This window comes from Schistocerca gregaria, chromosome 3 (assembly GCF_023897955.1).
Source record: "Schistocerca gregaria isolate iqSchGreg1 chromosome 3, iqSchGreg1.2, whole genome shotgun sequence".
Lineage (NCBI taxonomy): Eukaryota > Metazoa > Arthropoda > Insecta > Orthoptera > Acrididae > Schistocerca > Schistocerca gregaria.
Window position 1 is genome coordinate 390,660,732 of NC_064922.1, and position 27,830 is coordinate 390,688,561.

General features: G+C 37.7%; 2 protein-coding genes across 5 annotated transcripts in view; one reads left to right on the plus strand and one right to left on the minus strand.

The window, feature by feature from the left end:
- The window catches only part of LOC126355957 (uncharacterized), a 93,689-nt gene that overhangs the window by 8,120 nt on the left and 57,739 nt on the right, over nt 1–27,830 (minus strand). The gene's annotated exons all lie outside the window — the stretch shown is intronic.
- On the plus strand, nt 814–20,272 carry LOC126355960 (U-scoloptoxin(11)-Sm2a-like). Its single transcript, XM_050006558.1, has 4 exons — nt 814–1,340; nt 1,451–1,639; nt 6,885–7,103; nt 19,976–20,272. The coding sequence occupies exons 1-4, from the start codon at nt 1,125–1,127 to the stop codon at nt 20,165–20,167; spliced, it is 816 nt and encodes a 271-aa protein (XP_049862515.1). The 5' UTR covers nt 814–1,124; the 3' UTR covers nt 20,168–20,272.

Below are 27,830 nucleotides of genomic sequence, written 5' to 3' on the forward strand. Positions count from 1 at the left end.
AAGTCGTTTATCATATCTGACATAATTACAATGCCACTGGAAATGCTTAATTTTTTTATTTCTTCTCCATGAACTTCAATTCCTTTCCCAAACTTATCTTAGTATTCTTTTACTGATTATTCAGTGTATAAGCTGAATAACATGGGGGTTGGGCTACTATACTGTTTCACTCCCTTTTCAACGACCGCCCATTTTTCATTCAATATGATTATATCCCTAAGTAAAAAGTGGATCAAAGAACTAGAATCAAAATCTAAGAGAACACACAACGTTGTACTGGGTAATTAGTGTTCATTAGAAATAAAGGTAGCAACTGTAAGGAAAGGTACAATGATTCAGATAAAGTTTACATTCAGTGTGATGTATAGCAATCACACTTTAAATTGCTATAAAATAATATGGAAAATTGCACAGTATTCCAATGTGGCGACAGAATTGAGCTTTTGATTTCCATCACATCAATTAAATCTTTTATGGAAGTGGTGTAAAGTGATAAGAAGTGAAACAAATGGTGTAGTGTATTACAAAGGATACTACAAACTAATATATACGAGGAATTTAAGACATGCTACTGAGGTGGCGATAATAAATTACAACAAGGTGTGAGGTGGCAATAATACATTACAACAAGGTGTTACAGAAGTGCCCTAATTACCTCAAAAGGTATTGTTGGAAACAATATAACAATTTTTTTCCACAAAATTCTAATGTATAAATTTTGAGATAGCACTATTCCAGAGAGGCTCCAAAATAATTCTAGTGCCATTAACATATAAGAAGCTTTGTTACCACAGCTCAAAGCACATACCTTTAGCTGATAAATATTACAAATGGTGGTATTTCAGTGATTGCCATATTGATGACTAACAGGAACTTTTTTTTTATTTAAGTACGGCCTGTTGTCATCAACTATAACTTATCCGATTAGACATTAAAAGTACATATTACATCTTCTGCAAGTTTGTGTGTTTGATAATGACAGTGTTAAGATGGCTATTGTTAAAAACAAGTACAAAAAACCAACATGTTGCAACTAAATACCACAAATGAAGAACACCATCAATTAATGTGGAGAATGATAAAGTAGCATCACAAACAAAATACATTCTGGAATCGTAATAAACATGTCGCTGGAGTTCGGAGATAAGGCTAATCAGTACTACAAGGAGCTTCAAGGACAAACACATCTAAAGCCTTGCAGCAAAATGCTTAATGATTCACATATTCAACTACTGTTGATTGTGTTTCTATTGATATCAACATTAAATTTTACTCATTCAGTGCTTAGCAATATTAATGACAGTGATTCCAACGAAGTTGAAATAAGTTATCGTGGAAATGTATGTTTTCTCTCTCTCTCTCTCTCTCTCTCTCTCTCTCTCTCACACACACACACACAATATTATTTTCATAATAATTGTAACAGCATGTTAATTGCTATTAATTTCAGAGCCGCAGTGAGAGGTCTTTGCCAATATGTGAATTAAATGTTGCTTGTAATATTGTGCACAAACGCTTTTGGTTTCCAATAAAAGTAGAAAGATTATGTCGCTGCCACAACACATTTCAATGCTCCCAACAATGGAGTCAAATACCAGACAATTATACCATGATGCTCAGCAACCGTTCTCAGTTAAAGGTATGTAGAATATTACTCAGGAAGAATGTATATTTAATAAACATTTCTTGAGAAGAAACAAAGTTAACCCTCAATTTTCCTGCATTATAAGCTTCAGTGACTCAATACAAATGACACAAGCTATACAATTTTTGTATTTCTTTACAACTATGTGTGATTTTAAAAATACAGGAACATGTGCTAAAAAATAAAAATGGGAATAATTTTATAAATAGCATATGCAAATTCTTTACATGATGGTTTTTATATTTTCAATTCTATAACTCTTTATGTTCAGTCTGCAGCTCTCTGAATGAATGCTTGTTGGAAGTATTCACATTCTTCTCATGCAATACATTCATTTCTTTTCAATTTCTTTATGAACACACACAATCTCCATAAAAGCTGACAATAAATTTAAATAATACAGATCTCTGAATATTCTTCTAAATCGTCACAACTTTCATGCAGTTTTTATTTCATAAGAGGGTCAATGATAAGTCTAACAATTGAACAACTTTTGTTCAGGTGCAGTTCTCCCAGACAAACATAATTTCCAAGACAACCACTTTGTCTGTAGAGTTTGCTGCAAATGTATTAATACTTTCTTTATATTCGAACACCACAGTACATATTAATGCAGCACATTTTTCAGGCATTTCAGTAAATACTCTCTCATAAATTTTTAAAATTAACTTATGTAAACACATTTCCAACTGTCTATAAATATCTTCAGGCCTGCAAAAGTCTTTTAGAAGCAATTAAATTTCACGTGTGATACATCAGTGTCAAAAGCATTATAGGGATGGAGCAATACAATGAGAATCAATCAGAAAATTAATGACACGCAAGTATGGACAGTAAGGACCTGTGGTTGTTTATTAAGGGCAATTTTCAAAAATACAGAGTCATTTGTTTTGATGTCTTCTGATAAAGGCAGCCATACTTAATAAAAAAAAGATCATTTCCGAATCAATCTCACGCAACAGTACCTGATGTGACAGTTAACACACAATAAACATTGGAAATTAAAGCTTACATTACCAAAGGATCACACACTCACCCGGAATAAGAGTAGTGTTCTATACACCTTGCTACTACTCTGCTTGAAAATTAGATACGTTATTTGAACTGTTGTGCACCAATCACTACATTCATTAATATATAAATGACACTAAAGAGCAATATAACTAGCATTCAGGGACTTTTATTGCCCACAAAAACAGTTTGCGCATAAAAGAGCACAGATAATAAGAGGTAAAATAACAACATGAACATATACAATAGTTATATTATTAAATGGGCAATTTGGAAATAAAAAAATTACAACTGTGAAGAAAGAGGTGCCTCTTAAGCTGCATTCAATCAATATTAGGAACATCACAACTATGTCCTCCAAGGTGTGCAGCAGAGGGTATGAGATGGAGTTCAAAACAATGATTGCTTGTCGTTTTCTGCAGTTCTGAAGAGCCATTTCACAAGAAAAATATCATTTCTTGATGTGGTGCTTTGATCTTACAACTCAAGTCTATTTAGTCATTTCCAAATGGTCAATACATCTTAATGTCCTGCACCTAGACCTTCATATAGAACTACCCATGCAGTGAACTGGGAGCTGTGGTTTCCCTATACATTACTTTCTGGGTTAGTGCTGGACTAGAAAAAAGTGATACAGCAAGGAAAAGACACAAACAAGTGGAAAATAATGTCAATATCGAGGAGGGATCTACTGAAGTGAAAAAATGCAAGCAAACGCAGTACCAATTAATATACACTGAGACCAAATAACTGGTGGTAACTGTGTCTGTGTGTGTGCTGTGTAAAAAACTCCCCTTTGAGAAGTTTTGAGGTGTTGATGTTTGGGGGAATATTAAAATAATGAGTATCGTAATGGGAAAGTATGTTCTGGGAAACTCATGCCATGTAACAATTGATGTAAAACCATTTTTCAGCTTATTATGATGCCATTAAGAGGCTGCTGTGGGTGAATGGACAAATATATTCTACATAGGTGATGCATGGAAACTTTTATCACAGCATACTTTTAAAACCAATAGCTGTGATCTCAGTGCATGTTTTACTATGCACTTTTGATTTTTCATCCCAATATCAGTACCAAAGATCTCTGCACACAGCAACCTCCTCCACATGTGCTTGATTGCTGCAACCCTCCAGCCTCTACTTAGCTAACTGGTCCTGTTTAGTACTTCTACAGTTCCTTCCCACTTCTACCCTGAATGTTGTCATATAGTTTTTCTTTTAGTTTTCCTTCTCACTTCTGGTTTCTTGTGCCTTTTGTTTCTTCCTTCCCTGCAGCTGTTATTACTACTTTTCTTTTTCTTCTTCTTCTTCTTCTTTTTCCAGACATTTGAAAATTCCCTTCTTCAGGCATTCAAATAATAATTTATTAGCTTTAAGATTTCTTCTGTCATTCAATGTCACTGCCTCCCTCTAGTCCTATCCTATTAAACCCACTTTAACCTAGCGTCCTGGATAGCTTTCCCAAGTACTTCTTGATTTTACTCCAATGCTTTCCAAATGAAAAAATCTCTGATTCTGAAATTTAAGATTTTTACAACTACAGCTGCTGCTGTTAGGCATGTAGCCAGTTTTTCTATTTACATTTAACAACTATAGAGTGTATGAAAATTTGATGAGTGTCTTGATGAATCAATCATATCCGTGGACCATTATTATGGTAAAATAACTGTTTCAATATTACTTTCTTCACACCATTTTAGTTTCCTGCATCTTTCATTTTCTGACTTGTCAATTTTTCTCTGTCCCCTGTCCCCCCCTCTGTTACATACAATGCACTTAGCTTTTCACTCTTATTAACACGTGATGATGTTTTATCAATAATCTCTGTCTTGTATATTACACTGTCTTCCACCTCTAAGCTCTCAGGTTTTCAAATCTCCTCCGGTGCAGTCCCCAAGAATCAGTCTTTCCTTCTCAACCCATCTGGTAAGTCTCTCCTGACCTGTGGTTCTGGGTGATTTTTCTGACCTATACCCCTTTTACCTAAGCCTCTCTAGTCCTTTTTCTTTACCCCTCTTCCTTCTCCTTCAACTCTTCTGCCAGAAGAAGGAGCAACTGGCTCCGAAACCTTGTAAAAGTTAAATCCTTTTGTGCAAGTGTTCCCCTGCCACAGCTTGGTGAGTAGAGTTTTTTGTCTATCTGTTTATATTATGTAAATAAAATAGAAAGAAACTTCCACATGGGAAAAATATATTAAAAACAAAGATTCCAAGACTTACCAAGCGGGAAAGCGCCGGCAGACAGGCACATGAACAAAACACACAAACACACACACAGAATTACTAGCTTTCGCAACCGATGGTTGCTTCTTCAGGAAGGAGAGGGAAAGACGAAAGGATGTGGGTTTTAAGGGAGAGGGTAAGGAGTCATTTCAATCCCGGGAGCAGAAAGACTTCCCTTAGGGGAAAAAAAGGACAGGTGTACACTCGCACACACACACACACACACACACACACACACACACACACATATCCATCCGCACATACACAGACACAAGCAGACATATTTAAAGGCAAAGAGTAAGGGCAGAGATGTCAGTCGAGGCGGAAGTACAGAGGCAAAGAAGTTGTTGAAAGACAGGTGAGGTATGAGCGACGGCAACTTGAAATTAGCGGAGGTTGAGGCCTGGCGGATATCGAGAAGAGAGGATATACTGAAGTGCGAATTCCCATCTCCGGAGTTCGGATAGGTTGGTGTTGGTGGGAAGTATCCAGATAACTCGGATGGTGTAACACTGTGCCAAGATGTGCTGGCCGTGCATCAAGGCATGTTTAGCCACAGGGTGATCCTCATTACCAACAAACACTGTCTGCCTGTGTCCATTCAAGTGAATGGACATTCCCACATAGAAAGCGTCACAGTGCAGGCAGGTCAGTTGGTAAATCACGTGGGTGCTTTCACACGTGGCTCTCCCTTTGATCGTGTACACCTTCCGGGTTACAGGACTGGAGTAGGTGGTGGTGGGAGGGTGCATAGGACAGGTTTTACACTGGGGGCGGTTGCAAGGGTAGGAGCCAGAGGGTAGGGAAGGTGGTTTGGGGATTTCATAGGGATGAACCAAGAGGTTACGAAGGTTAGGTGGACGGCGGAAAGACACTCTTGGTGGAGTTGGGAGGATTTCATTCCCCACTCCACCAAGAGTGTCTTTCCGCCGTCCACCTAACCTTCGTAACCTCTTGGTTCATCCCTATGATATCCCCAAACCACCTTCCCTACCCTCTGGCTCCTACCCTTGCAACCACCCCCGGTGTAAAACCTGTCCTATGCACCCTCCCACCACCACCTACTCCAGTCCTGTAACCCGGAAGGTGTACACGATCAAAGGGAGAGCCATGTGTGAAAGCACCCACGTGATTTACCAACTGACCTGCCTCCACTGTGACGCTTTCTATGTGGGAATGACCAGCAACAAACTGTCCATTCGCATGAATGGACACAGGCAGACAGTGTTTGTTGGTAATGAGGATCACCCTGTGGCTAAACATGCCTTGATGCACGGCCAGCACATCTTGGCACAGTGTTACACCGTCCGAGTTATCTGGATACTTCCCACCAACACCAACCTATCCGAACTCCGGAGATGGGAATTCGCACTTCAGTATATCCTCTCTTCTCGATATCCGCCAGGCCTCAACCTCCGCTAATTTCAAGTTGCCGCCGCTCATACCTCACCTGTCTTTCAACAACTTCTTTGCCTCTGTACTTCCGCCTCGACTGACATCTCTGCCCTTACTCTTTGCCTTTAAATATGTCTGCTTGTGTCTGTGTATGTGCGGATGGATATATGTGTGTGTGTGTGTGTGTGTGTGTGTGTGTGTGTGTGTGTGTGTGTGCGCGCGCGCGCGAGTGTACACCTGTCCTTTTTTTCCCCTAAGGGAAGTCTTTCCGCTCCCGGGATTGGAATGACTCCTTACCCTCTCCCTTAAAACCCACATCCTTTCGTCTTTCCCTCTCCTTCCTGAAGAAGCAACCATCGGCTGTGAAAGCTAGTAATTCTGTGTGTGTTTGTGTGTTTTGTTCATGTGGCTGTCTGCCGGCGCTTTCCCGCTTGGTAAGTCTTGGAATCTTTGTTTTTAATATGTTTATATTATGTTTTCAATAAAGGATTATTTTCCTTGTTTCAATATTTAGTTCACTTTAGGACAATTCTTATATTATGAGTTGGCTACAAAATAAAACAAAAACTTGTTTGACAATCTACAACAACTTATTTTAACCATTTCAGTTTTGTAACAACATCAGCGAACTGCAGAAATGTACAACAGATGAACCTGCGATACAATTACAATCTGTAACAGCCACAATTCCACGGGGCAGATCTAAAAAGCCTCTAGTTCAGACAAAAGCTGTTGTAAAGTGCAATTGTCCAATGGGACGTTACTGGAAGAGGATCAATGCAGAGGCAGACAATGAAACTTCAACAACTGTTTACCAATGTGCTGACGTGAGTAACAAGACAAATGATAATCCAAAACTATATTAACTGACTTTAATATTATTTGCCCTGCAACTCGCAGAAACCTGTTAGACAACCAAATGCTTCAAATATAAAGATGAAGTACTCATAACGCATAGAAAAAAAAATAATTCTTCCATCATATGAAGAAACTGCAATGATATTTCCTACAAAGCATATAAAACTACTCAAGCTTTTGAATTTCTTTCACGTAAGAACAACAATAGAATTATTGTAAAAATGAAAGGAGAAGCAAGAAACAGAATGAATGGTTCCAAAATTTTATAGAATCTTGGTTGATTATTTCTTTCTAATGCAACCCACAGTTGTCTAAGCCTCCTACTTACTTCACTTCATACGCTTCATCAATTTTCTGCACTGCATGTAGTTACATTTATAACTGCACATTGAATATATATTCTGAGTGATTATTGTCATTGTTGTAGTTGTTGTTGTTGTTGGTGGTGATGGTGTTGGGGGTAGTGGTGGTTTCTTCAGTCTTGAGACTGGTTCGACACAACTCTCCACACTGGTTTATCCTGTGCAAACCTCTTCATCTCTGCAGAACTATTTAAACTTACATCAATTTGTACCCGATTACCATTGTTAAGCCATCGTCTCCCTCTATTATTTTTACCCCCTTTCTCTCCTACTTCCTGTCCCTCCATGACTAATCTTACTTTTCCTCAGGATTTTTTTTGTCAACCAAACACTTTTTCTATCAAGTTGTACCATGAACTTCATTTTTCCCAATTTGATTCAGTAACACTTACTCAATCATTTAATCTTCAGAATTCTCCTGTAGCACTTCATTAGTAACCATTAAAGTTATATCATTATTTTACGCTAGAGTATATGTTGAGTTCTGCATAGAACTGTTCCTTGATAGCCTGCTGAGGCTGTATATAATGGTGTCTGAAGCATTACATTTCTGGCTTATGCCAGAAATGTAATACTCATATTTGTGTTCTCAAAATGTTTCTAATACTAAGTTGTTTCTACATGATACAGTAACATTAATGTTATCACTGCCTATGTATTACATCAACAGGCAATAACCACTCACAGATGGCAAAGCAGCAGGACTAGCACTGAAGGATACATAGAGCACGTCAGGGGGATGGGGAAAACAGTGAACTATTTGTTGTAATGCAGAAATGATTTATCAGGCGTCTAAAAGGGCATGATCATTTGCTTTTGGGCCAAGGGTGGAATCATTTTCCGAAACAGATAAGTTTGTAAACTACTTGTGTGCCATCATGAATGAAGAGTACCATGCATGGCAAAATGGCACTTTCCAAAACTGGAAAACCGGTGTCGACACAACTGTGGTACACCACAGGTCATGGAAGACAGGGCTGGATGACAGGGCTAGATGACAGCTTTGGAGATATGTATGAGCAAATAGATGCGCAACTGCTGAGTAACAGAATGCACAGGTAAATGAAGGGGCTACCAAAAATGTCTCCTCAACAATTGTTCAGCGAATGTTGTTGCATATGGGCCTCCACAGCAGGTACCTGCTTCATGCACTCATGCTGACTGCTGTTCATTCATGACAAGGGCTGGAATTTGCACACCAATACTGCAACTAGATGTCCACTGAGTGGCAACATGTGCATTTTTCAGACGAGATGCATTGCATGCGCCATCGGGCAGATGATCATTGGCGTGTAAGATATGAAACATCTAATGGCAAACACCCTGCAACAAGGGAGAGAACTTTATGGCCTGAGGAATGTTTTCATGGTATTCCCTGGGTGAGCCCATCATTTTTGATGCCACAATGGATCACCACAAATACACATTTATCCTTGGAGGCCATGCAGTTTGTTTTTCCTTGGCATGACGACGTCTCCCAGCAGGACAATACAACGTTTCATACAGCTCACAGTCTATGCCTGGTTCTAAGAGCACCAGAATGAGTTAACCTTACTTCCCTGGCCACCAACTCACGATTTAAATCCAATCAAGAATCTGTGGAACCATCTTGATCGGGCTGTATACCTCTTAGATTCTCCACCGAGAGTCCTAACACAGCTGGTCATGTCACTGGAGCTGGCATGGATCCCCATCCCATATAAATGTGAGTGGACAGTGTGTTAACCTAAAAATTTGTAATTTTCTGTGGGATTTCCTATTTGTTCACTCTTCAATGCAAGGATGAAAATATGTTTGAGACCAAATTTGCCTTTTCAGCAACTTGATAAGAACCTCAAGACTTGGGAAACAATGTCAATTTATGCCTTCTGCTTAACTAAATAAATTACTTTAGTTGGGAATAATAAACTGGTTTCAAAAGGAGTCAATTCTACATCTGACTTAGTTTTAACATATCTACTTTTAAAGCTAGTCAAGTTTAAAGTTTGCTAGCAGTCATACTTCTCAAATGAGTAAAATCACCCTTTTCCCGCAGTGGTTTATGCTACTTGAAACCAAATTAAGTCTGGCAATAATACATTACAAACTCTGTCCAGGAGATTGGTGGTAGTACTGTAACGATGCAATTTTTGCAAATACTTCCAGAAGGCTGATACAACTACATTTCCATAAATCTGCAATTACTTCATTCCTGAGGTGACATTTCTAATTTCTTTCCTATGAATTCATCAACATTTGCAAGAAAAAGTTTGTTTGTGAGATGAGACGTTAGGAACTGTTAGTTTCATTTCACCGTTAATAAAATTTACAAATGGTGTTTCAACTTACCATTTCATGTATTAGTATCTTTGTCTTATATTTGGCAAATAATTTTCTAAGTTTTGTAAATGTTTAAAACAAAAATGGAAAATTACATCCAGAAATTGAAAGATACGGTATAACCCTGCTTTTACATTACTGGGATTAAATTCTCCCACCATTTACAACATCTTTTTACTGCTTCCATCAAATTTAAAGTGTTCGTAATTTTACTTGGCACCCATTTTTGCACCAATATATTTATAATTTTCCAACGATTTATGGTTTGCGAAACAAAACACACAGAGAAAAAACTGACATAAAATGATTCTGGCATTGCACTGGCCTTCAAGCAGTTTTTACAAACATTACATGGTTAACTTTCTTGAGCCTGGGCATTCTACGTAGTAGTAACAATTCATGGCACTAGTGCTTTGTCACCTGACACTACCAAGCTCCACTCAGCTTGAAGGCTGAAGAGAGTAACTGTTTAAATACAAGTCAGATGAAGGTGAAATTTCATATGAACATTCACTTGCTTCTTTTAACTACCAGCCTTAGCTTTGAATTCTGTGTGCTACACAAAATTAAAATGGTGAAATTACTGTAGCCACATTGTTTCAGTGTTGATTTCACCCTGCTATTATGATAATGATTTGTATATGTACTGCACACAGTATCATCTGCTAGCTCTTAATGGCTGACTAGGTTGGCTGTGCTGACAAAAGTTTTGCTACAGACCAAGGCGAGTTAATTTCAACTGACACAGCTACTCCTTTCAATAACTGTGTGTACTGTGTAACATTGTTTGTAGCCTTACATAACTGATCAAAGTGTTGGGTGTTAGCTATTTCTTTCAAGTAAAAATTTAGCATTTTCCATCGCAGTTTTAAGAGGGAAAATATTATGAAGAGAGATAGGAAAATCTTTTTGATGGAAGAGAAGGTAAAAATTCTTGAAAGAATTGAGCAGAGCTCACATTGTATTAGTGCAGAGTTCAGTGGTGCCTCTGTCCACACTGAACTCAACTGTCAGAAACAAAAGACTCCATTTTGGAAAGTGCATGTAACAGTGGCCCAAATTAAAACAAATCCAATAAGTGTGAGTAAGACTTGCACACTAAGTGTTCCATACAAATTTAATTATGTATACAGTTCATCCATCCTAGGAATCGAGCAGCTCAACAATTTCTGCCTGTTATCAATATTGGTAACCGGCAAGGTATCAGTCATGGGAATTCCAAGACTTTAAAGATAATTTCCAAGATCATTTTCAGATTTCTTCCCTTAATTGCACCGTGGAACATTGCTTCTGACCACATTTCATGAGTCTAGATCAAATGGAAGTACCCTATAGTTTTTATGAATGAATTTGTGAGTATCAAAATAAGTGAATAAATGGCTGCATCTTTTGACTGGACTGAGTAAGAAGCTTAATTCTTTTATAGCATCAACAGGACTGTTGAATGGTATGTGGCATAAATGGCCACACCTTTTGATTGAAATCACTTAGTAGCTTAATTTTTTTACTCCACCATCAGACTGCTGATCAGAGTATGTGACATACATTTGAATGTGATACATCAACCCACTCCTGAGAAAATGTGATACATCAGCCCATTCCTGAGAAAAAGGGAATCTTAACAGATGAACAGACAGGTAGATAGAGAACAAATGATTAAAAAAATATTTTTCTCGTGCGATATAAAATTACAAATTAACAATTTTCAGATTTTTTCCGTTTACTTTTACTGTGAATCTTTGCTGCTTTCCAAATTTCATGGTTTCAGGTCAATGGAAAGGAACATACAGGTTTTCATGAGTGAGGGTTTGTGAGTGTCAAATATGTAGCATACTTGGCCACACTTTTTGATTGCAATCACTTTTGGTATAAAATTTAAAAGGTCAGGTACAGTCAGGGCACTGTGTTCAGCCACCAACATCACTTTCTTCAACACTTTAGCAGCAAAAATTGACAAAAAATGATGCATTTTGGAGAGATTTTTAATATGGTGAAACACTTAAACTGCATATTTCTGTAGTACCCAAATATAAGCACGAAAACTGCCAAACAAGCACTTTAGCTTCACAAACATTAAATCAACATGGCAACTGCTCATTTTACTAATCTCGCTCTCTCTCTCTCTCTCTCTCTCTCCAAAAACACATCGTTTTTAGTGCAATTTAGTGTGCCTATGTGCAAGGAAATGCTAAATCAAATGCTAAACATAGTATCTAATTCAGAAAACTTTTACTAGATAATAAACAAGTTGCCGAGTTGCTGATGCATATTTTCTGTAAAGATGATGTGACTTACCAAACAAAAGCGCTGGCAGGTTGATAGACACACAAACACACACACAAAATTCGAGCTTTCGCAACCGGCGGTTGCTTCATCAGGAAAGAGGGAAGGAGAAGGAAAGATGAAAGAATGTGGGTTTTAAGGGAGAGGGTAAGGAGTCATTCCAATCCCGGGAGCGGAAAGACTTACCTTAGGGGGAAAAAAGGATAGGTATATACTCGCGCACACACACACATATACAGACACAAGCAGACATATTTAAAGGCAAAGAGTTTGGGCAGAGATGTCAGTCAAAGCGGAAGTGCAGAGGCAAAGATGATGATGAATGACAGGTGAGGTATGAGTGGCGGCAACTTGAAATTAGCGGAGATTGAGGCATGGTGGATAACGGGAAGAGAGGATATATTGAAGGGCAAGTTTCCATTTCCGGAGTTCGGATAGGTTGGTGTTAGTAGTAAGTATCTAGATAACCTGGATGGTGTAACACTGTGCCAAGATGTGCTGGCCGTGCACCAAGACATGTTTAGCCACAGGGTGATCCTCATTACCAACAAACACTGTCTGCCTGTGTCCATTCATGCAAATGGACAGTTTGTTGCTGGTCATTCCCACATAGAAAGCTTCACAGTGTAGGCAGGTCAGTTGGTAAATCACGTGGGTGCTTTCACACGTGGCTCTGCCTTTGATCGTGTACACCTTCCGCGTTACAGGACTGGAGTAGGTGGTGGTGGGAGGGTGCATGGGACAGGTTTTACACTGGGGGCGGTTACAAGGGTAGGAGCCAGAGGGTAGGGAAGGTGGTTTGGGGATTTCATAGGGATGAACTAAGAGGTTACAAAGGATAGGTGGACTGCAGAAAGACACTCTTGGTGGAGTGGGGAGGATTTCATGAAGGATGGAAATGAGATCCATTGTGTTGTGTGAGTGTATACCTGTCCTTTTTCCCCCTTAAGGTAAGTCTTTCCACTCCCGGGATTGGAATAACTTCTTACCCTCTCCCTTAAAACCCACATCCTTTCGTCTTTCCCTCTCCTTCCATCTTTCCTGATGAAGCAACGGTTTGTTGCGAAAGCTTGAATTTTGTGTGTATGTTTGTGTGTTTATCGACCTGCCAGTGCTTTTGTTTGGTAAATCACATCATCTTTGTTATATAACTTTCACAAATACAATAGAGATTTCTCACCTTTTATGTTTTCCCCCATTTTAAACCATTTTTAATGTCCATTGAAAAGTGCATACATGGGGTTCGAGGGTAACTACGTGTTTAAATATAAAAATGCTATACTTCGAAAGGGAAGAAAGACTGGTGTTGCAGATGGATCCCCACTGAAGCGTGGCTACAACAGATACATAAAATTCTAATAAATCTTGATTTTCTTTGAAGACAAAGTTATTCCCATAGGGCTTAAGGATGACTCATAGAACAGCCACCTGCCCACGAACTTAATTGTGTATGGCATTCACATAAAGTTTTATTTAACCAGGCAACACAAGTGCCCAGTCAGATGAAGGCAGCTGTGGAGGGCTCTAAAACTGTCACATAAGACTTCAAGAAATGCTCCAAACAGATGATGAAAATATTAGGTTATTAGTGATCAACTGTAGAAGCATTCTCATGTGCTAGGGTTTAAATTACAACAGTATAATAGTTTGATAAAATAGAAAATGACAGCAGTGAGAAATGTATGATAAAGGACAGCCTATGTGGCCAGTATATCCATCAGCAGACAAACTTAAATCAACTGGGGACAAAACTAATAAATATGTGAAATAGTTCAAATAAACTTAATTATTAAGAGTAAGCTGAAAATTATGAAACTGTTCTACAAACTTTCTCTGAAAAGCATCTACAATGAATAGCTATGTTGCCCACTAATGATACCAACTTATTAATTTGTATGTTACAAACATATTAGGATGTTCACAAACACTGTATGCCAGTTAGCAGACATTTCAAGAGCCAAAACCAGAGAAGGTAGTGATGTTGAAAGTAGTTGTCTGGAGCAAAATCAATGTTCTAACACATCCCAAAGATATTCCATTAGTTTTAGGCTGGACCTCCAGACAGACCTTCCCATTTCTGGATTATTATTGCCCACAAACTGCAATATGACAGGGTGCATTTTCATGCTGATACAAACGATTATCCTCTCTGAACCGTTCCTCTACTGTATGCAGTGGACAATGGTGTTCATATCCTTATGGATTTAGTGTTTTTTTAAGCATAATAAGAGGACCACACACTAACCACAATATATAAGTCCATACCATAAAACCTCTTTTTCCATGCTTCACTGCTGGCTCTAACAGGATGGCAAGTAACATTCTCCACTCATTCACTTACCCAAATCCTTTAATCAGATTGCCACAGGGTATAGCATGATTCACTAATTCAAATCACATGTTTCCAGTCATTAACTGTCCAGTGGATCTGTCCTTTATACCACCTCAAGCATCGACTATAAATACAAGTGACTTGTTAGCAGTTGCTAGACCATTCTTTTTAATTCTCTATGCTAAGTCATTGTTCTAGCCGGACTGTTAGTAGCACTTTGAAAATCATGAGTGATACCTTCCACTGATTTTATGCCATTTTTTACAATCACTCTTCACAATGCTCGATGGCCAGTACATGAGGTCTCCCTAGTCTTGATTTAGACATGGTTCTTTCTTCATTTTTCCACTTTACGATCACATCACCAACAGCCGAACTGGGCAGCTTTAGAACCACTAAAATGTCCCTTATCGATTTGTTACTCAGGTGACATCAAATGACTAGTCTATATCTGAAGTCGCAGAGCTCTCCTGACTGACCTATTCTGCTGTTTACATGTTCTCTACTGACACTACAACACTCTGTCTTCTATTGTACTTATGGGTTCACCTCTTGTGACATCTAGTAGTCAATTCTGCATTGTGTAGGGTCATAAGAATACATCTGAACAAATAGTAAAGACTGAATCAGTGATGTGATGCACTTGTAGCAACAACAATCACCACGATACAAACTAAAAATAATTTTTTAAAACTGGGTTCACAGAAAGTCATGCCACTTTTTAAATATGAATTAGAATCATTCAGTGCAAAGTAAGTAACTTGCAGAGGAACTGTGCTAAAACTGAAGAAAATAGCCAAGCTCCACAAAAATAATGATTAGGATGATACAATTGATAACATATGATCAGTTGTAGGTACAGCAGTCTTCCATTCATTGATAGGATACTAGGAAAATGCAATGACACTAGAAAGGTGACTGCTTACTAAACACTCATGTGACCCATCCTAGAATACTGCTCAAGTGTTTGGGTTCCATACAAAAAATGACTAACAGGGGATATTGAATGCATACAAAGGAAGGTAGCAGAGATTATCAAAAGTTTGTTTGACCCATAGGAGAGTATTGCAGAAATGCCAACAAAACCTGAACTGCCACATACTTGAAAATAGATGTCAACAACTCCAAGAAAGCCTACTTACCAACCTTCAAGTAGTAGAATTAAATGAGGAATCTCAGAATGTACTACAACCCCTATTTATTGCGCCTAAAGACATGATCAAAATTATTACAGCATGCACAGAGGCAATATATAAGCAGGCATTCTTCGCGTGTTTTGATATGTGAATGGAACAAGAAGAAAGCTTAATATGAGATATGATCGAGAGTACCCTTTGTTATGATTTTCACAGCAGTTTGCAGAGTATAGATGTATATGTAGGTCCCTTTGACACACATACTATTATCAGGCAAATTCTGTAGACAAAGCACCTGCTGCTCAGTATGTACAAATCAAAACGTAAAACTTAAAAGATAAGCAGACGTTGACATAAAGTGGAACTGCACTTGTTACAATGTCCTTATAAGTTATTAGTGTCGTAAAAATTATTCTTGTTGTGGCCATTGATGATGATGATGATGATGGGATCAAAACTAAACAAATACCGTAAAGCTAAGTTCTGTTTATGAATGCTCCTTCCAGACTAAATACTGAAAAATGCTGCCTAGGCATCAATAGTACTGACACTAGAAAACCTTAAATCACTTAACAGATTTCTTTTGGAATTTAGAAGCAAATTACATCACTCTTAACAATATTTTACTGTATCCCCACTGTGTAGAGATATTTTCCAAAGTGACGGGGACAGAGCACAACAGTTCATGATTTTCTTGGGGAGAGGATTGAGAGGGAGGAGGTCAAGATAGAGAGGGAGAGGGAGAGGGTGAAGAGGGATAGGACAGAGGGAAAGGGTGAAGAGGGATAGGACAGAGAGAGAGGGTGAGGGTGAGCAGGATGGGGAGTGGAAAGGTGAGAAAGCAGAACTAATTCACTCTATGCTATTTGCTTCCATCAACAGCAACCTTCTAGAATATATTTTGATTTCTAACATAGCGATCTACCCTCAATATAACGAAATTTCTATGTCAATCAGCACTGATCCCAAAAGAATCTATTCTGCGACACCGTGTCTGCACTCTTCACACAATATTCGAAAAGGAATGGCTGCAATTAACTGGGGGATTAAATGACCATTTGTAATATTTAGCCAAGATTGTGACTTGACTGAGAACTAATTGACCAGTAATTGAATCCCATCTGAACTGTCATATAATACACATAATGGGAAGAAAAATGCACAGAGGCAAAAATAGGATTAATCCAACAGACTTGGTTGTAGATACAGCAAATGAATAGAGGCATGAAGAGGATTGATCACACAGTCTAACAAGGGGAGGCCACGATGTTTGTAAAACGGATTTACTTCAAACTTCGAACACTCGTAGTACTCCATTGGGACAACAAAATGTGTAAACAGTAGCACGTACTTCTCAAGTGTTATTGAGAAAATTGAAAGATAATTTTGGTTGTCAAATGTATACCTGTGGATTATCATTTTCACCATGAAGCGGCGGCAGCCGAGCGCTTAGCGTTCAAGCCCCGTAATCGCTGAATCGTTCGTTAATTTTTTTTCCCAACACAGTCATATTCTGTACTATTTATATTACAATTGATATAATGGGAAAAATACATGTTATCAAATGAACTTTTATTAAATTTACAACGTCATTTAGCTGTCTAAAAATTTACTTGTCAATAGTTATGAATATTATGTTATTTGTCATAATAAAAATTTGTAGACTGCCAAATAACATTGTAAATTTAATAAAAGTTCATCTGATTACATGTATTTTTCCCATTATATCAATTGTAATACAAATAGTAAAGGATATGACTGTGATTATGAGGCTTCATCAAATTATCTTGTGATTTTCTCAATAATGCTTGAGAAGTGCATGCTACTACTTACACATTTTATTGTCCTAATGGAGTACTACAAGCATATGTAGTTTGAAGTAAATCAGTGTTCCAAACATTGTGGCCTCCTGTGTTAGTTATCTGAAATGAAAGGTGCATGGATAATGAACCCCTAAATATATTATGCTACTTTACTTAAAATATTATAAGAACAGGTTTTCCTGGCAATTTTTGTAAATATTCTTAAACTTTCTGAATATGGTGGACAATATTAAGGCTCCAGAATGAGATTTTCACTCTGCAGCGGAGTGTGCGCTGATATGAAACTTCCTGGCATGTTTAATATTAAGGCTTCCTCCACTTACAAATATGTCACAGTTAACATGCAGATTACTGTAAAGGGCACAAAAGTCATGGGAAAAAACATAGCACACCACTAAAGATTAAGCCCATACTCAATCTTTTAAGGCATGTTTCTCACTAAGGCGATGTGGCATGTGGTACAACACATTGTAATAAATATCGTGCAGTGCAATGCTCATCTGTTCAGCACTTGTGTGCACACGGAAGTGATATGACAAGCAGCAAAAGACTATAGTCATTTTTAAATCGACACCAACCTGTTAATTAATAGTCATTTCCTACACATCAATCACAATGAAATTTTATCTAGCCTTCAAAATAACAATAGTTAACTTCCGTATGTTTCAGTACTGTATCTGACATAATTTTGGAGATATTCAAAATTAACTAAATTTTATAACTTCCCATTAAAAGGAATGTCTGGACATGTTAATATGTTTTTGTAAATAGATAAAAGGATACATCACAAATAATGTATAGAGTTCAACTGCAATATCTCATACGTTCTCTCAATACAAATGCAAATTTCACAAATTCTATCGAATGAGTCCAGATAGATTGTACTTTTTGGAGCAACTACTTTCAGCTACTTTTGACAAAGCAAGTCACAAACTTTTAACTTACTACTTCTGTTGAGAAGCTACTCATTACAATACATAATTTTGTGCAAGTGTTTGAGTGATATTAAAAATGCCGCTATGAAACATTTATTTTTGTAAGACCACATTTGTGCTACTTTATTTAATGCAGATAAAATAATAACAGCAACAACAGTTACATGTTGAAAAGCTCAACTATTAAATAACTTAATGAAATTCAGCTACAGGTGTATTCATAAAAAAATGTTGCCAGATTTGAAGTGAGATCATATTTGAACAGTCATCATGCATGAACAACATGTTGATTACATACAGCACAGAAAGAAATAGCAGGTGAAGATGTATTCCCAGTCTGTAAGCACACATGCATGTTAATGTTTCGGCTTGTATCAGCAGTAGACTAAAAAGAGAAGCACGAGTCAGCTCCACATAGTAGGCGTCAATAGCTTCGCATGTGGTGCATTGTTGCCAACTTCGCTACATGCAACCTACAACATGTATCCTGTATTTACTCAAGACTGGAAAGAAATTTCGATGTGCTAGCTACACCTCATATGCAGAAATCTGTGACCTAAAATGTACCAATTATAAACTGGCCAGCGATTACATTCTTTATTGCAAACTTTTCAAAATGTACTCAGTGAATTACTCATTTCAAAGTACTTCAGAAACTATGGACAATAGGGAAAAGAAAACCAGTTCATTAACAAGATATCAAAAAGATTTTTTTTTAACAATCAGTTTCCTTGGAACTGCATTAAAAATACTGCATAGTGGAGAACACACACAAACCTAAAAACTGTGGTTTTTAACTTCTTATGCAAAAAGTAAAAGCTTTACTGAGAAACCACGTATAGAGACAGTTGTACCTCGGCTTCATTTACATACAACATTTTACAGGCCACATCATACATCTCCCCTTCCCTCCCAGCATGTCAAACAACAGTGTTCTGTGGAGCAACCAGCACTCTGTGTTGTGCGAGACACGTACTGGTGTTGTATTGCTGTCTTTCCAGTGTGAACCAGTAAGTCACTTCAACTACATTTCTGTGTGTTCTATCAATGCGGGCTGCTTCTAAGTCATCACCTCAGTGGGAATTGTGTCTAACGAATTTCCAGTCCTTCCTTTCATTTCTTTTCAATCTGCCACAAGAGGGCAGTCTACATGTCCTACAAACTCTCCTAAGTTTGGCCACAGTGGTCTTTATTTGAAGTCTACCATGCCAGTACCTATGTGTAATGGGTACTGAAGAGTATTATTTAATACTAAATGAACTTCAGAATACGTGCAGGCAATTCATACATTTTTGTACAGATGTATATGAAATTTGGACATTATCTGCAGTTCCCCAATGAGGCCCAAATCAGCTAACTGAGTAAGACTTAGATATTTCTGTCTAATTAGTGCAACCAAATAAAAGAACAACAACTTCACGTAAGAACTCCATACAGTTTGTGGACTTGAATTACAAGATATTATTCATGCAAACCATATATAAAATATACATTTTGTGCAATAACATAATTTAGAGATTCTTTTCTTGTGGGATATTTGACTTCATTTGATACTTGAGCCACAAGATGTTCTACCTATTAAAACATTAGTATAACTTCTTTTTGTGAGGAATAAGTTATTATTTACTGATTTGATTTTCTCATTACACAGGCAAAGAAATGTGAAACCAACGAAATCTGCGGATATGCACGGGCTGATATGTACTCAATATATTACCAATGCTCATGTCCTGCTGGAAACCTCTGCTTATTTGTGGATTACAACACCTACAATGTGACTGAACTATTCTACAGTGGAGCAGCATATCAAGCTCTATGCACTCCTTTTCCAGACAACTTATAAGATATTCATATAATGTTCTTCATAAATGAGTGTATAAGTTTAAGCTTCAAATTTACTATGTTTTAATTTTGTACGGGAAATTATAGACTATTTTCTCACCTCTCATTTTTATATATCTACAAAATCAATTAACAGAAAATACCCTAATTAAGGAATTATTAAGTACTCTGTGATACTAACACAAAGTGCAGAACACCCAAATTTAACTGAAATCATTTCAGAAGAATAAGAGTAATGTTACATGTAAATAGTGGTGCAGAAAAGATTGTAGGCATAAGAAATTATTCAGTTACCTTCACAAAAATACTGAATGATTTCTATCAGCTAATCCGATTGCAGAAGAAATGTTGTACCAACAACTAACTACTACTACTTCTACTGCCGCTGCTGCTGCTAAATCACAGACATGCACGCACATGAATGTGCCCTTACACACACACACACACACACACACACACACACACACACACACACACATTTTCTTTGTATGTTGGTTGTGGTCTGCTCCTACATAGTTATTTTCAGGTATAAACACTCTTCCCTTTTCATAATCTTGTTTTACATTAATTTGATACAGGTTTTGAAGCTGATTTTACACTCTACCTCATGCTATCAAACATTTCAGGACTGTGAAACAAAACATCACATACATCAAAGTGAGACAAAATCATATACTTGTATAGGCATATAAAAAAATTAAATATACGGGAAAGTATAGTGTTCATAAACAATTAAATTTTGGTGTGCCTTACAGGATAAACCGAGAAGTTGCTTGGAGTTGAACTGTGATATATTTTCTTCCTGTGATTTGCCTTGCCTTAGCCTCTGATGAACTTATCTGTTTCCATGTTTATTATGTGACATTTATTTCATGTGTGTACTAAATTATGTGTAGAGATAAATACTGAAGCTATCTACAATATAAATCTTTCTTATAAGCTACGGGCCACTCAGGAAAGTACAAAAAAAATGAAAGAATAAATCAGACACCTGAATCAAAAAGAAACACAAGGGTCAGAATTGGAATTCAACTGCAGAAAGTAGGTAACGAGACTGCGTAATATTTAATTTTATAACTGAAAGAAAGAGCTTAGATTTGAACAATTGACCTAAATTAGACGAAAGTGAAAGAAACAAAATGGGGAACTTAATAAAAGAAAAAAGTAGACAAATAAAATAAAGAGAGAAGAAGAAAATGGTAAAATTTAATACCTTCCATGGCTGAAGGAACTGAGAAATTGTTTTGAGGGGTACAAAAGGAACTAGGATAAAAATTGAAGATTTGATGGATGCAATAGCCTTATGTCACTGGAGAGTTAGTTCGTATCAGTGGACAACAGTAGAGTGTAGAGCCAATGCAACGAATCAAGTACCGTATTTACTCGAATCTAAGCCGCACTTTTTTCCGGTTTTTGTAATCCAAAAAACTGCCTGTGGCTTAGAATCGAGTGTAAAGCAAGTGGAAGATCTGAAAAATGTTGGTGGGTGCCGCCACAACTAACTTCTGCCATCAAATATATGTAGCGCTACACAGGCATGCTTTGTAGGCACAAAAATAAATATTGGCACTAAATCCTCTGCGACAATAAATAAATTTTTTAAAAAAAGGTGGAAGACGAAATTTTTTTTTCGCCGCCCCGAGTTTTGACCACTGCATTTTCATACATTATCCAACAAAGTAAATACAAATTCTGTAATGTTCATCTTTGAATGAAGCAGCATTTCAATGTACTACGAAAATCCAACTGGCAAGACTGTTGGGGATGTTTGTCAATATGGCCAACTCTACTTGTCAATATGGCCAACTCTATGTTCTGAATTTTTTCCTACCTGTGAGAAGAGATGGTTGCTAACAGGAACTTTTATGAATAGTGAATCACGCGGAGTATTCTCTTCACCATAAGAATAATACAAATATAAACATTTTGCCATTATTGTTTCGTGTTTGCTGCTCTCTCATTTAAATCCTGTCTACCTAATAAACTACGAAACTAGTGTGAGACAACAGAATAGGCGGAAGAATATACATTTCATGTCATGTTTATATTCGTATTATTCTTATGCCTAATAGCGATACAGTCAGAAATGAAGCACAGCAATTGACTAGATTTTAAAATCTAAGATGGCTCTAATTTCTGTGCAGAATGTAATGTACTAAAGAGGCATCTGCAAAGATTTTCAAACGAAGAAAAATTTTCGCTAAACTCTCGTTCACAACACCTTCTATCATACTCAGTCTATTATTTGGTTCTTGTTGGTCATTATCAAAGAAAGCAGCAGTGGAAGTAACAACAAGTAGCAGTCTCTTGCAATGTTTCGCTAATGAGACGATTCCTCTCTCTCTCTCTCTCTCTCTCTCTCTCTCTCTCTCTCTCTCTCTCTCTTTTCTTCAATTGTAAGCAGCGGTAGCGCGCACAAAAGCAAGCCATACTGCGATCGGCGACAGGCCATAAACACGCACTATCAGAATGCGACAAACAAAGCATGACACAGTACAGTAATGAATTTTCAGCTTAGAGTGACTCAGCTTAGAGTGACGTAAACACCTATAACAAAGATAACGGCGGTTATCAGATCAAAGAAAAATAAGCAATCAATTCAAACCAGATGAAGCACGTGAGGAAGGAAGGGTACCCGTATAAATATGGATGGAGCGCCTGATACATAGCAATGGCTACCTGGTAAAGCTTAACTGCTAAGTTTACGACTTGAACCAAACTACTGTAGCTGTATTGTCTTTCATTCGACCTAAATTGTGTCTCATATTACAATGGACCAACTTTGTTTCGATTTGGAGATGCGGCCTAAAACTTTCTCTCCCTTTGAATTTCGAATATCAAATTTCAGGTGCGGCTTAGACTCTGGAAATTTTTTTTCCCTTGATTTCGAGTCTCATTTTTCAGGTTCGACTTAGATTCGAGTGCGGCTTAGATTCGAGGAAATACGGTATAAAGCAAACACTCACATCTCTACTGTTATATTCTGCATAACCAAACATTTGAAAATGCAAGATGACCTCGGTAGCCCAAAGACTGTGGTTGTGTGTGTGAGTGGTGATTGTGAGCATGTGTATATTGTCTAATTCCAATTAAGGCATTTTTGGCCGAAAGTGTACTTGCTGACATTCTTTTTGTTCTGCCCATCTGGGATTGAGCATCTCCACTACATGGTGAGTAGCAAAAATCCTTTTCTAATAATGTTATATTCTGCAGCAAATTTAGAAAAATTATGAATTAATTTACTAGCTTCAAGCAGTTATCTGCAACTCTGTGTTCTTTAAATCTTTGTCTTAGTAAGGTACTGCCCATAAACTGTAGATAAGGTGACTGATCAAATTTTGGTAGTGTCATTAATGTTAGCCTTCTTTGCATATTTTAAGTAATTCATGATATAAGGAATACCACTATGGGACAACTGGACATGAACATCAATCGCGAAAAAGAATGTAATTATAATATATGCCATTTACGCAAATGGGAAACAGACTCACAATATTTAATCTGATCATAATAGTAAGACAGTGACATTATAAATTCAACACGAATTAAAACTGACTTCTGCCATTTGAGATTTGACACTGCAGAGAAACAAGTAAATTATTATGAGAGAGATTTCCTAGCCATTATTTACCTTCACAACACAAAATGTGTAGTAATGACAACACAAACCTATGATAATAAAGGCAGCATTAATATCTTGCTTTCGGAATTAATACTTCCTTCCTTATGGAGTTGGAGAAGCTTAAAAATGAAGACCTGGTAACTTAGATCCCAGGACGAGAGGAACCCTTAAGTAGTGATGAAGAGAGAAGGGCAAAGATCCTCATCTACGCTCATCCTTTGTACTGTTCCCAATGTATCTCTTCTCCTCCCTGAAGAAGACACTATTAGTTTGAAAACTAGATAGTGTCAGTTTTATGTGCATCTACTAGCAGTTTTATACATTTTGTTGCCTCAAAGCAAACAATGATCAACAATTCCCCCTCATAATTCATTAGTTTTATTGGTCAAATTTTACTTTGATACAAACAAGTAAATCAAAGATCTAATCACCAAGTGGCAGCAGAACACACACGTAAAAGACTGTTGTGATTGGCAAGCTTTCAGTGCCAGTGGGTCCTTCTTCAGGCAGAAGGTTGAAGGGGAAGGAAGAAGGGTGAAGGGTGAAGGAAAAGGACTAGAGAGGTCTAGGAAAAGGGGTAGATTTGGGGAAAGTTGCCCAGAACTGCGGGTCAGTGGGAACTTACCATACGGGATGAGAAGGAAAGACTGATTGTTGGGGGCTGCTTTGGGCGAGATTTGAAAACCAGAGAGCTTAAAGGTGGAAGACAAGATAATATGCAAGACAGAGATTACCACTATAACATCATGTATGAGTTAATAAGCATAGGAAGCTAAGTACATTGAACATAACAGAGGTGGGAGAGGGCAGTGAAAAATATATGAGAAAGATAATGAAAGATGTAGAAAACTAAAATGGAGTGAAGCAGAGAGCAGTTACAGTGAAGAATAGCTGAGACAGAAGAAATTAACGTAAATTAAGACCAGATGGGTAGCAAAACCAAGGACATGTTGTAGTGGTAGTTCCCACCTGGGGAGTTCTGAGAAACTGGTGTCTGGGGGAAGAATCCAGGTGGCACTTGTGGTGAAACAGGGGCCGAGGTCATTGTCCTTACCGTCTATTTTTCACTGCCCCCTCCTGTCTCTGTTATCCCAGATCACGTAAGAAACAGATTGCCAGATCGCTTGGTCTAGCAGGCAACCCTTGTCAGGGAACGGCCACCAGACAGTGACAGCGTCACACCCTTACTTGTGGCACCAACTACTAGATGGCACTCTGTTCTGTGAAATACGTGGCAACATCGTCCGAATGTGTGCAGCTTTCCACCGTTTGGCATCTGAGAAGTACAGCTATTTCTGACATACCGGTGGTAATGGATCGAGTCGTCATGCCAAGTGCCTGCGAATATATCAACTGTGGAAGGAGTAGACGAACAAATCCTGAACTAAAACTGTTCAGATTTCCTGCCAAAGATAAAGAAAGGTTACGGAAGTGGATTTTAAATCCAGGTAAATCAATGAGTTAGTTACGAGTAAGAATTAATTAAAGAGCCCTAAGCATTCGATCCTATCTAAATTTTGTCGACCTTATATTCTGATATAACGTGGCACCCCTTCCTTTATTTTTTTCGAAGATATCGTTGTTAAGTGCGTACATGAAATTATATTCGTTTAAAACTAACAGTAATCAAATGTAAAATGTGATTATACTTAAGAACACTTACAGGAATACTTAGAAAGAAATCAATATCTGTTTCTTAAACTTATTTACAGTCTCAATGTAAAAAAATATATTGCCGTTATAACTCACATAATCCCTATACATACTCTATGCAAAATAAATAATTCTGTCGGTAAAGTCAGGACGCGAAACCCACTGCTCGGTGCAGTTTGTCAGTAAACTAACTGATTATATTGCAAAGACATTGAGAACCTGCACGTGGAGATCTTTTTTTACCACCATAATCAGTATCAGAAGAGCTGTATAACAAAGAGGAAATAGAAGGCATGGAAGGTGAGTGTAAAACCTATGTGACGGCAATACAGCCTTCATTTCAACATTAACTCGTGAGAAATGTTTGTGTGTTACTATTCATTTATTTCATTTCACATATGAATGTGAGAAGTATCCCTACAATAGAAATAAACTTGGTTTTTAGAATTACAGGAGCTAATCTACATTCTTCGATTGAAAACTCAGGGAAAAACCACACTCGATCATGAGCTACAGTCAGCTGTGTGACGAATACATTTCGCACGCAACACTCTAGCCAAGCACAAATCAGCCAAAGTCACGACACCGAAGATACAGCGTTGCCAATTCCATGACATGGACAGGTCAGTTAGCATTGTAGCGTCGCCTGCGACATCTGTTGACCGATGGGAAAACTATTTTTACGGTTGCCTGTTCTGCCGTAAGGACGGTCAATCTGTTTCTTACGTGATCTGGGCTGTTATACACAATGCACTTAGCTTCCTACGCTCATTAACTCGTACATGATGTTATTGTAGTAATCTCTGTCTTGCATATTATCCTGTCTTCCACCTTTAAGCCCTCTGGTTTTCAAATCTGTTCGTCCGATGCAGTCCCCAACAATCAGTCTTCCCTTCTCATCCCATGTGGTAAGTCTCCCCTGACCCGCAGTTCTGGGTGACTTTTCCAAAACCTACCCCTTTTCCTAGACCTCTCTTGTCGTTTTCCTTCACCCTTCTTCCTTCCCCTTCAACCTTCTGCCTGAAGAAGGATCCACTGGCACCGAAAGCTTGCCAATCACAACAGTCTTTTACGTGTGTGTTCTGCTGCCAATTGGTGATTAGATCTTTGATTTACTTGTTTGTATCAAAGTAAAATTTGACCAATGAAACTAATGAATTATGAGGGGGAATTGTTGGTCATTGTTTGCTTTGAGCCAACAAAATGTATGAAACTGCTAGTAGATGCACATAAAACTGACACTATCTAGTTTTCAAACTAAATGTGTCTTCTTCAGGCCAGCCACAATAGTCTTACGTGTGTGTTCTTCTGCCACTCAATGAGTATATTTTTATCTATACAATTACATAATTTTATCAATAATTGATTGTTTTTGTTATTAAACAAGTAAATATTTGAGCACAAGTTGTATGAATTAAAGCTAAAATAGAAAATAAAAATCACTTTAAATACACATTAAGTATATCTGTGTTAGGAAATTATTTCTACACTGTAATTCAACTTCTGGAAAGATAAAAAATGTGCTTTTTTTAACACATTACAAACTACTACTCTATCATGCCAACTAAGGTCTTTGTAACAACTTCGGCTGAATAAAAATACTCAGTTGTGAAATATGGTAAGTGCCTTCTCCAACACAGAAGGTCTTTGATGGGAATATAATACAGAAATCATAGGCACATAGTACGCCAAATGGTATGTACAGCATAGCTAAAAAATTCGTCCTCTTTTTTTTCTAAGCTATCAAATTCTCCACTCTGAAGTACAGCACACGATTTCTACATTACAAGACCACTTCTACTTACTACCTACATCTACATCCACACCTACATCAATTCTTTGCAGTTCACCTTACGGCACCTAGCAGAGGGTACCCTGTACCACTACTAGACATTTCCTTTCCTGTTCCACTAACAAATACAACAAGGGAAAAATTACTATCTATATGCCTCCGTATGAGCCCTAATTTCTCATATCTTATGTTCATGATTCTTACAAGCAATGTATGTTGGAGGCAACAGAATCGCCCCACAGTCAACTTCAAATGCCAGTTCTCTATATTTTTTTAATAGTGTTCCTCAACTATTCAACAACTCCACTAATTTTCTGGTAAGTAGCAGGATGGGAGTGATGTGTCAAGCTCCCTACAAATTAAATCTCCCTCCACAAGAATGAGTAAAATGCCATTCTAAAAGGAATACTGTGTGTGTGTGTGTGTGAGAGAGAGAGAGAGAGAGAGAGAGAGAGAGAGAGAGAGAGAGAGAGAAAGGAGGAGGAGGAGGAGGAGGAGGAGGAGGAGGAGGAGGGGGGGGGGGGGAATTTCTTCTTACATCATTAGCAGTTATATGCCACTATTTTGTGATGACTGTGTTATACAAAAATTCCAATG